Source organism: Streptopelia decaocto, assembly GCF_964273445.1.
Source record: "Streptopelia decaocto genome assembly, chromosome: 5".
Lineage (NCBI taxonomy): Eukaryota > Metazoa > Chordata > Aves > Columbiformes > Columbidae > Streptopelia > Streptopelia decaocto.
The window spans coordinates 40654599-40667933 of NC_138659.1; the positions used below are offsets into that span (position 1 = coordinate 40654599).

The window sequence follows — 13335 nt, forward strand, 5'->3', positions numbered from 1 at the left end:
ATTTATAAAGGAAGTTTATTTAGTGAAGTACTCTTTGTTTTCTTAAAACCTGTAAAAGCCTTCAAATATTGTCATGCTTACTCTGATTTAAGCCACTGTCCTATTCTGCACTTTACTGCCCTTATTTTCATTGTAATGTGTATTTTTGCCTATGTTGTAGAAGCGGCCATTCAGCAGTAGTTTGACCTTCTAGCAGGTTATTTATTAAAGATGTCAGAAAATTGCTGTGCAAAGGGCATTGCAAAGGAGACCACCTCAGTGTCTAAAGCAGTGCAGTAAAGGTATTTCTCCATGACAAGTTCAGAAGTGATCTGTGTCTGCCAGCGTGGCTGTTCTGAAGTTTTGCATAACACCTTTCTGTTTCCTAAGCACAAATGATCTTTGAATTGCAATTTAGGTGTCCAGTCAGCAGAATTATTTCTTGAGCAATGACAGCCAGTGAATAACTGTAGTGTAAAAGTAGAGTGACAAGTCCTTTTCTTAGTGCTCTGTTCATAGGTGCAGGGATCATCTCTCAGCATAGAGGGGCAGTGCTTCCCTGGTATGTGAATTTGTGCTCCCATGCTTTTGTGGTGAAACGTGTAGCTTCTATCAAATCTCTGCATGAACAACATGTATTCGGGCATCTGGGTGTCAGTGCATTTTTTTGGGATAGCTTTTAAGCTGGAATGATGAAAATTGGTAAAGCCACAGCAGAAAGCATATTTGTTGGGTTTTAATTAGATGTTTTCTTGTTGCCTTTCTAGATCTGATGTAGTTGTTCTGTGCTTTTCAATTGCTAATCCTAATTCCCTGAATCATGTGAAAACGATGTGGTATCAAGAAATCAAGCACTTCTGTCCTCGCACACCTGTCATTCTGGTGGGCTGCCAACTAGATCTCCGCTATGCAGATCTCGAGGCTGTTAACAGAGGCAGGCGGCCTTTGGCAAGGTAAAGTCTAAACAAAAATAACAATTAAAAAAATCACCTTGGTAATCAGGTACATCGCTTTCAAAAGATAAATGATAGACCCTAGGGATTTTTTGTAAAATGAGAATGTATGTGCTTTCTTCTTTTTACCTCTGTTGTTTTAGTTATTTCTTTAACAAACACATTTGTTATATTTTTCCCACAGTATTTTTTTACATTGGACATCTAAACTTGTTTGGGTGCCTGAGCACTATGATAATATGGAGATAATGATTACTGCAGGTTTTCATGTATGTCTTTCTCCATCTGAACACGTGTATCATGTCCTACCCTGTCACTACTGTCAGATGCTGTTTTCAACTGACAGATTCTACTCAAGTTTTCTTAATTCTCAGTTATTATTTTTTGTAAATGTAATCCTACATCATGGCAGAAAATAGTGGTTGCAAATCAAATTTTTTTTAAGTTCTGAGATTAAAAGAGAGTTTGGGGTTGCAGTGGAGAAGTCTTTCCCAGATTCAAAAGACAAACATTCACAAGTTTGGGCAAAACAGTCCCACGATTACCTGCTCACTTCTGATTTCCTCCTTTGATATGAATTTGAATGAGACTGGATTAATGGTTGCGTAATTAAAGACTGTATTGTAACAAATTTCCATAAAGAGGCTGAATTGATATTTCATGGGCTCTTGGAAAATTCTGCATTGCGTTCAAATTCTTGACTCAACAATATGATTTTCATAAGTTTGTTTATTAAACATTTCTTCATTGTGTGGGAGGGGTGGGCTTTTTGTTGACTATTTGAAAGGAAATGTTCTTTCAAAACTCAAAATTCTTCCTCTGCCCCAATCCTCCTTTCTGATTTCACCATTAATAAAGATCAAATCAGAATTCTGCATGTCTAGCACAGACTTCTGCCACCTGAACTGATTATTAGCTGGCGACTAAAGCAAGCTGTTGTCTGGAGTGTGTTCAGGCTGTGCCAGCTCATGTCTGCCCAATATGCTGTGCTCACAGAACACACTGTTGGGCCATGTCTTCTGGGGAAATGATTTTTTTTGGTGGGAAAATGGATCCTAGCCCAGACTTTTTTTCTGGTTTGTTTACCCTGTGTCATGTACTAGAACTGCTCTGGAAATTAATGAGTTCCTACAGTGCTTCTACAGCCAAAACAGACCCATTTCTTGAAGTGTGTCTTCAGTTACACTTTTGTCATAGACTGCTATGATTTTCTTTAAAAAGCATAAGCTTAAGAAATATTTCTCATTTCATATTTAGCTATATCTGTGGCACGTCTGATAGATACTGACAGAATATCTGAGTGGAAAGGAATGTTAGGAGGTGTTTTAAATAATGAAAGTTCTCAAGCATCCTATCAACTTTTTTACTGTAAATTTCCCTTTAACGTGGAGAAGGCTTAGTCCATTTTGTGCAAATGATTTCTACATGTTTTAGTAACATTGCGAAGACACCACCAAACTCAAACAAATTTACAAGTATGTGATATGCTAAAACTCTCTGGAGTCACAGTTGTAGATTTGCAAAGGGCTTTGTGTGCTTCATTTTATATTTTGTTTCATTTGAATGAAGACATTTTGTAAAATTCTATGCTTTCTGAAGTAACTTTTTGATGACCATTGTGTGTGAGAAGGTTTCTTTTTTGTTTGACTCTAGGCCAATAAAGAGAGGAGACATTTTGCCACCAGAAAGAGGCAGAGAGGTTGCCAAGGAACTTGGGATACCATACTATGAAACCAGTGTGTTTGATCAGTTTGGGATCAAAGATGTGTTTGACAATGCAATTAGAGCTGCCCTGATCTCCAGAAGACACCTGCAGTTCTGGAAGTCTCATCTGAAGAAGGTCCAAAAACCTTTGCTTCAGGCTCCATTCCTACCTCCAAAAGCCCCTCCTCCGGTCATCAGAATTCCTGAGTGTCCTGTTCCGAGCATGAATGAAGCTGGATATTTATTGGACAGCCCACTGTGTGCAGATGTTATGTTTGTTCTCCAGGAGCAGGATTACATTTTTGCTCACAAGATCTACCTAGCTACCTCCTCTTCAAAGTTTTATGATCTTTTCTTAATGGAATGTGAGGAAAATCCAGACTTGGAAGAAACACAGTGTAAGAAAGAAAATACAAATAAGGATGTTCTGACAAGTTACCTTGAGACAAATGGTGACAGTGATGATATATCTTTGAAATCTGCTGATGTTAAAAGTCCCCCACCAGAAAGTACTGGCTCTTTGAACATGCTAGAACTCAAAACTGGTGAAACAAATTCTGCAGCAAAATCTCTGTCATCCTGGGGTAAGGGGTTTGTTAGTGTGCATAAAGAAATGCAAGTGAATCCTGTCTCAAATAGGACATGTCCTGTAACTGTGGTAAAAATGGATTCCTCTGTGCAGGCCAGACCTTTTAAAACTGTTTTGCAGTTTTTATACACAGGGCAACTAGATGAAAATGAAAAAGATCTCACAAGACTGGCTCAGATTGCTGAAATTTTGGAAGTATTTGATTTGCGAATGATGGTGGAGAATATTATGAATAAAGAAGCCTTCATGAATCAAGAGATTACTAAAGCATTTCATGTCAGAAAAGCTAATAGGATAAAAGAGTGCCTTTGCAAAGGGACATTTTCTGGTAAGTAACTACATGCTTTAACAGGAAAAGCACTAATTCTTTTCTCATGCATGTTACTGTTGCTTCGCTGGCTTCAAAAACTATGACAGCTTACATTGTTCTGAGAGGAGGGGTGAGCCCAAAATTAGAGTGCTATTCAGGGCCAACTGTTCCAACCTGGGATTCTGTTGAAAATCTACATCTGGGATTTTCTCGAAATCCACACACAAGCTTTTAAATAAGTGACCCAATTTTCCAAAGTGTTGAATGTCCAATATCCCCCTTTTAAGTGAGACTTTTTATTTAAATATATAAAATACTAGAGTTATCTTTGAGGTGGGGGTCATTGGAAGTGAAAGAAGTCCTTTGTTAACAATGTGCAGGTGAAACATACTTTTTTCAGACACAGTTTCACTTTAAACGCAGACTTGCAGCATGCCTGTTTCTTTGTTCCCATGGCAGATGTGACATTTAAATTGGATGATGGAACTATAAATGCCCACAAGCCGCTGCTGATCTGTAGCTGTGAATGGATGTCTGCTATGTTTGGAGGATCATTTATTGAAAGCTCAAACAGTGAGGTATTTGTCCATTTTGCTTATAATATCTGATGGATTTAGGGTGATGGAGGCATCATTTGTATCTGTTTGAAGGGCTGCAATAATCCCTTCAATAATTCTTTATTCTTCCCTTGCAGACCTGGGATGCTTTTCTTCTATAGGCATTAAATTAGAATGCCTAGGAGAATAACATCTTTTCTGCAAGGTATGAAACTTCCTCCAATGCTGGAGGGTGTGTTTTGAACCCGAAAACCTTTAAAATATTAAATATAGGGGAAAAGAAAACATGGATCTGTGAATTTCTTTAAAATAAGTTCTGTGAATATAAATTTATATGGTGAGAAGCATTACAGAGAATACTTGGAGCAGAGACATTGAGGAAGAAATTAAAGGGAAAAAATGGTTAAAGAACATGGAGTGTTAAACTAGAAAAGGAGGCTGACATCACAGTACTTCAGTAGAAACCAAGCTCAGATTCTCTAGTGCATCAGCTTATTCCCTTGAGTAAAGAAGGTATAAAGTACAGTATAAAAGATCTCAATGCTTTGGATCAAGATTTTGCAGCAGAAGCCTTGCATTTTCAGGTGCCTTCATGGTCTGTGTTTCAGATTCTCAGTACTCTGCTAACATTTTTTTCTTGTGTCTTATCCATACCCAGGTTTTGATTTTTGTTTTGATTTTCTTTTTCCTTTCCATACTTAGGGGTCTTGTTCATATGAAGAGCTCAGGGATTTTTGTATTTAATATTCTGGAAGGTTCTGATCTATTTAGATTTTTCTTGCTTCTTCCAATACAGCTGTAAACATAATTCCTTTCCCAGAGGCAAGCTCGACAAGTGGTTCATTAAAAATACGTAGTTCGATTTGGCAATGAAAAATATACATTTTTTTCCTACCAGCCCATTTCTAATGATCAACTTAACAGTCTTAGATCATCTTTCTAATTTAAAATGTTTAGCTTCCATTTTGCAGAGTTTAAAGCAATCAGTAATGCTTTTGGAAGATTGAAAATATAGGTAGATATGAACTGAAGGGTTTCCTTTGACTGCTTTCCAAAAAATAAAACCATCTACTTTTTATCTACTACTTTTTCTGTATTTGGGACACAACATTTTATAAACTCATTCACTGTACTGTTCTCTGCACTAACACAAACATGTTAATAATGAATGAGTTTCACAGCTAGCTCCTCTTACTTGGAGAACAGAGCTACTTCCCAGAGTGGTTGATATGTGTAAGAGGTTCACACTTTAGCGCTAACAGATCCAGGTTTGAAACCCACCCATCCAGGCAGAGCTGAAAGAAAAATTCACAAGCCCCCGAAAGGTCAGTGACCAGCTACATGGCACAACTAACCCCTGTCTAGCAGTAAGGGTGTGCTAACTGCTTCCAAGCTGTCAGATTAAGTTGCATGCACATTTAATTCCTCATCATAGTTTTATTATTATTTTTCTGCTCTGCCATTTTTTTTTTTACTGCAAGTTCTTCAGAATACAATGTTGCATTCTTCAGTGCCAGCAGTTATGAAGATCTGCATTACAAACTGCTAATTAATGAGATTGACTAGCTTGGGCGGTGGAAGCAGACTTACCTGCAGTAATCTTGAGCCCTGCAACAATCAGTTTTACCCTGTTCTTTGAAGGAGTGATTGTGTGTGCAAACTGTAGTCGAGATGACACAGTGATAGGTTACAGGGAGGCTTTCTAACTCTCCTTCCTCTTCTTTTAGGTTTCCCTGCAGTGACGTGGAGTTAGGGTTGTCCTGGCGAGAAATTAGATAGCTTTTGTCCTAGCCGTAGTTTCATGACACAGTGGTTACACTTAATTACATGTGTGTGGCAGAAATGGTTTACATTTTTTTTGACTAATTTCTTCAGTTTTCAGTCCCTTCCCAAACATCATTTACTTGGATAAAATGGCTATTTATAAACAGATTGAGAGGGGTGGGGGGTTTGTTATCCTTTGGTTTCCTTTATTTTCAGAATCCCCAGAATACCATGAGCAAGTAGATTGCATTCCTCAAGAAGTCTACCAGGGGAGGTTCAGCATGGGAAGTGCTCAGTGGCTTTATATATCCCACAAAGCTGTCCATTCGCAGGCTAGAAAGCATTAAACAGATTCACTGTTTGATGTGGGTCCAATTTAGTAACTTAGTAGAGTTGTTTGTATATAAACTGCCAAAGGATCTGATTACGGAGGTTTGCTTACCTCTTGGCAGTTTCTTGAACCTTAATGGGAAATTTATTTTTTGAAAAATGTTTTTCTTGTATTTCTAAAATAAGAGAGAGAAAAAGTGTCAGTCCAGCAAAGCAGCAGAAATTAATTATGGCCTCTATATGAAAATTTCTCAATTATTAGAGACTTTTTTCTTAAATATCTTTTCCAGGTAGTTCTTCCCAACATAAACAAGACTTCCATGCAAGCAGTTTTAGATTATTTGTATACCAAACAACTGTCCGCCACTCAGGAACTGGACACACTTGACTTAATCGCATTGGCAAATAGGTTTTGCCTTCCTCACCTGGTTGCTCTAGCAGGTAAGAATTTGTGACCTCTGCAGTGCAGCATCTTCTGCAATGGCTGAAACATGTTTTAAATGGTTTAGAACGCACCGGATTTTATCAAGTGTCAGAGAAAATAAATACTTTTTTTGGTGAAAGCAATATCATAGTACAAATTGGTATTTTCACTTAAAAAAATTTATTTGCCCTTGTCTTGCCTTTTTTAGTTTTGTGCTAAATTACTTCACAACATTCAAGTATTCTGTGCTTTAAAAAAAAGAAAGAGCAAACCTTCTCTTTAGCATTGATATAATGCCTGTGGTTTCTAATATCTATTCTGTTGTTTTTAATTTACCTGAAAACAGGATGGACCCCAGGCTTTCCATTATAAAATGAATGAGGTGCTCCATTATACATTTCTATTCTAAGAGACTAACTGAGCCAATTCAAAACTAATATAGATTATGATGGGCTTTTTAGAAATGCTGTCTGGATCCCTTTTAACTGCCTAGATGGGAATTGGGTATTTTGGTATATACATGGGAGTTCAACCCTTATTTCAGAAAGAAAAACTTTTCTATCACATATTTGGAGAGAAATTACAGGATAGGATATTACTTAGTTTTAAAATTAAATCCATGCATGCCCCAGTCCTCTGGGGTTGTGGTTTCTGTTTGTTATTTATTTGTTTCTGCCTAAGTATGTAACTTGGCATTGTTCTGAAGACCTGGCCAAGGCCAAAACTGGGAGACAGATGGGGCAAAGCTACACATATTTACAGGACAACATTTAGGTAAAATTTAATCACATATGAAATCCTAGCTCTTCTTCAATTGTGCATCAGGACTCTATACCTTGTCTTCACTGGTTCTGACAGACCAAATTGTTATTACCTGATTTTATACACACATTGGTTATTTTTTTTGGTTGCAGCATAAACATACAGTATTAAGAATATTTCATTCTATTTAATTCTTTATGAAAGAATTTTGAGTCCAAAGGCTACTGCTAACAACTGAATTCAGTAGAATCAAATCAGCTGACAACATTTCCCAAAAGACACTCAAACGTCTAAGGTCCCAGGGAGCAGTTCTAGTAAAGGCTTAAGGAGACTTTTGAACTGAAGTGACTTTTGGGGGAGCTGATCAGCCTTCATCTGGATCCCTAGGAATGGCTAATCTGAGGATCTGAACAGGACCTAAAGTGATCTTTTCTGTATCAGTGCTGTGGGTATAATTGTTAAGAAATCCACAATGCAATGGCAAGTGCACTGTTGCCCAAAAACCTGGCTACTGCTTTTGTATTACCCAAAAGAGACAACTGATCTGGATTTCTAATTTATATTGAATATTGCACTCATCAATTCTGCCAGAGATAGACTAGTGGCTGCTGAACTTTGTCCATCTGTAAGTGGTTATTAATTGCAGGCTGCGTTTCTGTAAGAAACAAATAAGAATTGTGTTTGAAACCAGAAATAAATAGTTTGGGTTGAGGCAAAGTGGCAAATCCTCATATGGACTGTGCTCCACTGGAGCAAGCCCATTTATATAGCTATGATGCAGAATCTCCAGCCACAACTCTAAAGGCCAGAATTTGACTTCACCCAAATATGAAGTTGCTCAGGATACCTGGGTGAATGTGGCACTTGCATAATGCTGGAGTTAACACTAGGAGGAGGGAGAACATGCCTTCTTGGTTCTTTGTCACTTGTGGATGATCTGACCTTGAAATGTGACCATTTCCCATGTGAGTGATGAGTTTTCTCCTCCAACAGAACAGCATGCAGTACAAGAGCTGACAAAAGCCTCCATGAGCGGTGTTGCAATAGATGGAGAAGTACTGTCCTACTTGGAATTGGCACAGGTCAGTGTGCACTGTTTTTTGAAGGTAATTCTGGCCATCTGAAGGATTTGCTTTTAGCACCGTACTGGTTTTGAGTGTTGCTTCTAAGTGGCTCAAGGTCTGCAGTTCTGAGAGTGACTGACAATAAAACTTAGTTTTATCTTCTATTTTAAAGACTGTTTTTCCATTAGTTCAAAGGTGAAACATCTATTTAAGTAATCTCAGAGGAGCTGTCTTTCAAATATATATTTTGGTTTTCCTTGATTGTGGAGCTTCCAAGCTCCGCATTCTCTTGGTCGTGCTTCAGTAATGTGAAATGCAATGTAATGAAGCTGGTCAGCTTTGTAATGGTGAATGATTCCTGGGTACTTTTCAATGCAATTCTTGTAGGTATATTTAGACCTGTGTTGCAAAAGCAACATTTCTTGTATTCCTAGACTTGACACTTAGACTGGCTACTCTGAGCCAGTCACCTGATAGTTCAGAATGCGTGCAAATCTTACCATTTTATGTTCACACATATTCCAATATTTCTTGAGTCCCAGAAACCACAAAAAGAGCGAGCCCCCAGCTTACAGTTTAACTGCATACCTGTTTTCCAAAAGGAGTGCTATGGCAGTCTTCCAGATACAGTAGTACAAGCTAAAATGTTTTTAAAATTTTATTATTCTTGATTTCACACTAGTGAGGAGTCTGGCTGCAGCTTGTCTTGAAGTCTGGGGGTTAAGTAGCACTGAAAGACAGCACAAGCTGGCCACCAGGCAAGACTGCTGCAGCTGCTTTCAAGTGCCTCTCTTGCATTACCTATGATGCTGTTGCAAAACAAGGACTGAACCCCTTCCAAGAAAAGGCAGCTCACTTAGTTCCCATTTTATGAAGGATGTTTTTCCTTTTATTTCTTTTCCTTTTTTTTTCCTCCTGGTTGAAGACAGAAGTAATATGTTTAACTGCAGTTAGGATATCTTCTGTGCCCAGTGTCTAGATCGATATGATGTGTTTATAACTTGAGATCATAGTAGACAGTCAGAACGCCAAAACAGATACACATGCTACACAATCTGACTTGCATTATAGTTGTGCTTCCTTACTACCATAGGAAGCTTGTACCAGATTTTGTATTGAGCTTTCAGTAATACTTTATTTCTGTCAACAAGCATAGTTTTCCCAGGAGTTACTTCAGAACTTGGTTTGCAGTAACTGGTAAGAGATATGTGAGTGGTACAATCACACCAGAAAATTCAGGTCCAGCATGCCTTGGGTTCAGAACCTGTGTGGGACTGAATGCAGTTTGCCAGATGCTGCGCATCCTGAGCACCTACTCATGAGCCTTTTGGGCCACTGCTTGTTCCAGCAGAATTGTGCAACAAGGTCTATGGCATCTAGAGGCCACTTCAGTCTCAAAAGCTCCCCTGTATGCTTGGGAGAGTGCTGGGGACCATTCTAGCTCAAGTTGTTAGTTGGGGATGCAAAATGAATGATGACCTCAGGAAACAATAAGCTCTGTGTTTTTCCTTACAGTTTCATAATGCTAACCAGCTGGCAGCTTGGTGCTTGCACTATATCTGCACCAATTACAACAGTGTTTGCTCCAAATTCCGCAAGGAAATCAAAGCTAAATCTTCAGGTATGGGCCGTTTTCTCCCCCAACTTTCATGAGGTTTTCCCTTCTTTCTCCCAATCTAGTTAATTAAGCATGAAGACAAAGATGAGCTCAAATAGCTGAGCCATGAGACTGAATCTCTGCACTATCTTGAGTAGCATTCATAAATTCTTCTTATCTGTAAAAGAGAGGTCATAATCATTAGCCTGATTCTAGGTCAGGCATTATGGTCTATACCTATTCCAGTGATGCTAAAAGGAACAGAGCTATTTTCAGGCTCCACGATAAAAAATGCACTCTGTAAAGGACTTGCTTTTTTTACACTCTTGGTGGACTAAGGCCTCTGGAGTGCAACTGCTTTCAAAGTCTTTCCACCCCGTGAGTAAGGCATATGAGGAAACCGTGGGAATCCCCAGTAAGCCAGCTAATTTAGAGACTGGGTAAATGATTAGCAGCAGAGGTTTTTGCAAACATTTCTGACATTTCTGTATCTTACTGGCTTTGGTGGGGGGGGATTTGATTGTTTCTTTTTAATCAGATAATCAAGAATATTTTGAGAGGCATCGCTGGCCGCCTGTGTGGTATTTAAAGGAAGAAGATCACTACCAGCGAGTTAAAAAAGAAAGAGAAAAGGAAGATGTTGCACTGAATAAACATCATTCAAAGCGGAAGTGGTGCTTCTGGAATTCCTCTGCTGTAGTTGCCTGAACAAAGAAAATAAGTGGAAATCCATAGCCAATGTCAGACATCAGTCTTCTTGTTAGAAATAAGATGTAGTTCGGGTTTTCAGGAAACTTTGTTCCACGTGTGCATTTATTATTGCTAGGGTCAAAAGCACAAGCTCACTGAAAGTGAGCCTGGAACAGCTCCTTGAAGTCATATGTATATTTTTGGCTAGTAAGCAGATAAATGTCTACCATTATTACATTTCTTTTTATACAAAAGAAAAATCCAGCATTAATATTTCAATCTCCAATTGGGAAATATTTTTATACTGTCTGGTGTGTTTTGTTCAGATAAAATTCTGGATACTGTTTTATTTTACAGACCACAAAATAACCATGTAGCAGCTTTGTAATTAGATTTTAACTATTTTTACTATGCGAGTGCAGTGAAATAGACAATCTTCAGTTATAAGAGACCACTTTTAGAGTATCTCATAAAAAGTTATCTTAGGAAAAATTCTAGTTGCCTAGAATAGGTTGTCTTTTTTAAACTAAGTACTGTGCACTGGTAATATCATTAGATGGTTATTTCCCCTTTCTAAAGTAAAGGGTTAGAATAAGATCCAGTAACTGCAAGATATAGAGCGCTTGATCTTTGCTCAGCTGAATAATAGGCAGTATAATTACCTATTCAACTGCAGGCAAATGTATTTCTAATATTTGCCATGTAAGTGCAAATAATTATGACTATGTGGGCCATGCAAAATCTAGTGATTCTAAGTATTCAGAGGTTTTATATGTCTAGATCAAAGAGAATATTTCTAAAATCATTTAGAAGGGCTTATTAATTTATAGCCTTATACAAGTATGGATCTGAATACAAAAGGCAGTTACACTGCTTGCATTTGAATTACTGCATGGCAGTTACCTTGTTCTGTGGGATCTTAACCATGCAGCCATTCCTCATGCTGAATTCCTTTTTGCTTCAGTGCAAGCAAACGAAAGGGCTGCACAAACATGTAGGAGTTATCTAATCTTACAGCATTTTGTAAATGAGGAAAGGTCTTCACACACAAGATCACTTCAGTTTGATCTAAATTGGTTTATAGCTTTTCCCAGAAGAGTAGAACTCAAAATGTTAGATTATTTGAAAATAGATCATATATTTCCCCGGAAGTAGGTATTCCCAGAAAACTGGGGGCAAAATGATGGCAGAAAGGCAGGAATTCTGCACGAGTGGTGGTGCAAGAAAAAAAAAAAGCCTCCAAATGTTTTTAAATGGTCTGTGTGTTTGTGACTTTTTATCAAGCATTATTCTAAAGCTGTGGTGTTACACTAGGTTACATAAGGGTGAGAGCATTTTTTAAAAGACCAAAACTAAGATACATAGACTGTAGAAAATACACATGCAATCCTGTACAGTGTCTCAGGCACAATTCTGTAACCAAGGTAGTATCGTGCATTAGGTTCATTAATATTGTTTTGTGCTGGCAGCTCAGCATACCAATGTGAAAAGCTGTTTGTTTGTTTGTTTGTTTCTGTGTTCAAAGGCAAGGCAGTACAGTCAAACCCCAGTACTGTAGGTCAGGAAAGACTTTGGACTGAAAGCCATATCCACCTCTACATATTTGCATTCTGAATGGACTAATTCTCGGCAGATGCTACCACAGGATGGTAGAAGCCACCCAGCATGGAAAGAGATGCTGCTCTACAAACTTCTATAAGGAAAGCAAGTGACAGATTCCTACCCCTATAAGATTCATCACCATATGGTGATAAAGAAGGGCTATTAATGATGGCTGCAAATATGTCTCAATTCTTAGTCAGTGATAACAAATAGTGTGAAGGAGAAGAATGAATGAGAGAAGACATGTCAAGACTGAGATAAATATCTGTTGTCATAAAATGTTAACCAGTCACATTTTAAGTAAGTATTGCTATTAGGTTTCACACAACCAAAGCTACTATATGATTGTAATTTTGCCAAACTGTAATGGATATATAAATGAACCTGAGGTATATGCAATAATATCCAGTTGTTCTAGTTATCAGCTACTATAACCAAGTGGCTGGTTCATTTGGTTAATGCTGTCTATGGCCTTTAATCTTGGTGGTTATTTTGTGTTTTTTATTTTGGGAAAAAAAAAGGTCAATAAAACTGTTTAGTTACAAATTGTCTCCAAGCTCTTTGAAGAAGCTTCCTAAGTGTTGCATTAGGTGCTGCCCGTTCTAGTGCTGCTTGTAAGCATCCAGTTATGGTATCATTCCTTGAATTTTACTGAACGGATATTTGCATGCTATATTAGGATTTACATTTGGAATGTCACAAGGAAGCCCTAGAGTGTTTGTACATGATGGTGGAAGGTTGGTGTGTGTCACTTACTGTTAAACTGCATTGCAAAAAATCTCTTGCTGCTTTTCCCCATTGTTTCTGAAATTTAATTACCATTATATTACCCAAGGGACATGAAACTAATTAGTCATGACAGACAGGGGGAGAAAAAATGCAGGTAAACAGCAGGAAATCTGTAAGGTTTTCAGTATGCTCTAAACTTGGTACAGACACTGTTTTTCCTGCATTCTCAGTGCCATAATTGTCAACTGTTATACAGAATCCCTCATTACCTGTCAGTGGAC

General features: G+C 38.0%; 1 protein-coding gene across 2 annotated transcripts in view; it reads left to right on the plus strand.

Annotated features, from left to right (window-relative positions):
* Positions 1-12865, plus strand: part of RHOBTB1 (Rho related BTB domain containing 1) — a 53282-nt gene extending 40417 nt beyond the window's left edge. For both annotated transcript variants that reach the window (XM_082053349.1, XM_082053350.1), the window contains 7 exons: positions 747-932; positions 2586-3553; positions 3995-4113; positions 6477-6627; positions 8366-8454; positions 9952-10057; positions 10572-12865. In XM_082053349.1, coding sequence (XP_081909475.1) covers positions 747-932; positions 2586-3553; positions 3995-4113; positions 6477-6627; positions 8366-8454; positions 9952-10057; positions 10572-10741 — 1789 coding nt within the window. In that variant the 3' untranslated portion in view covers positions 10742-12865. The remainder of the gene's footprint in view (positions 1-746; positions 933-2585; positions 3554-3994; positions 4114-6476; positions 6628-8365; positions 8455-9951; positions 10058-10571) is intronic.
* Positions 12866-13335: the final 470 nt, after the last annotated feature.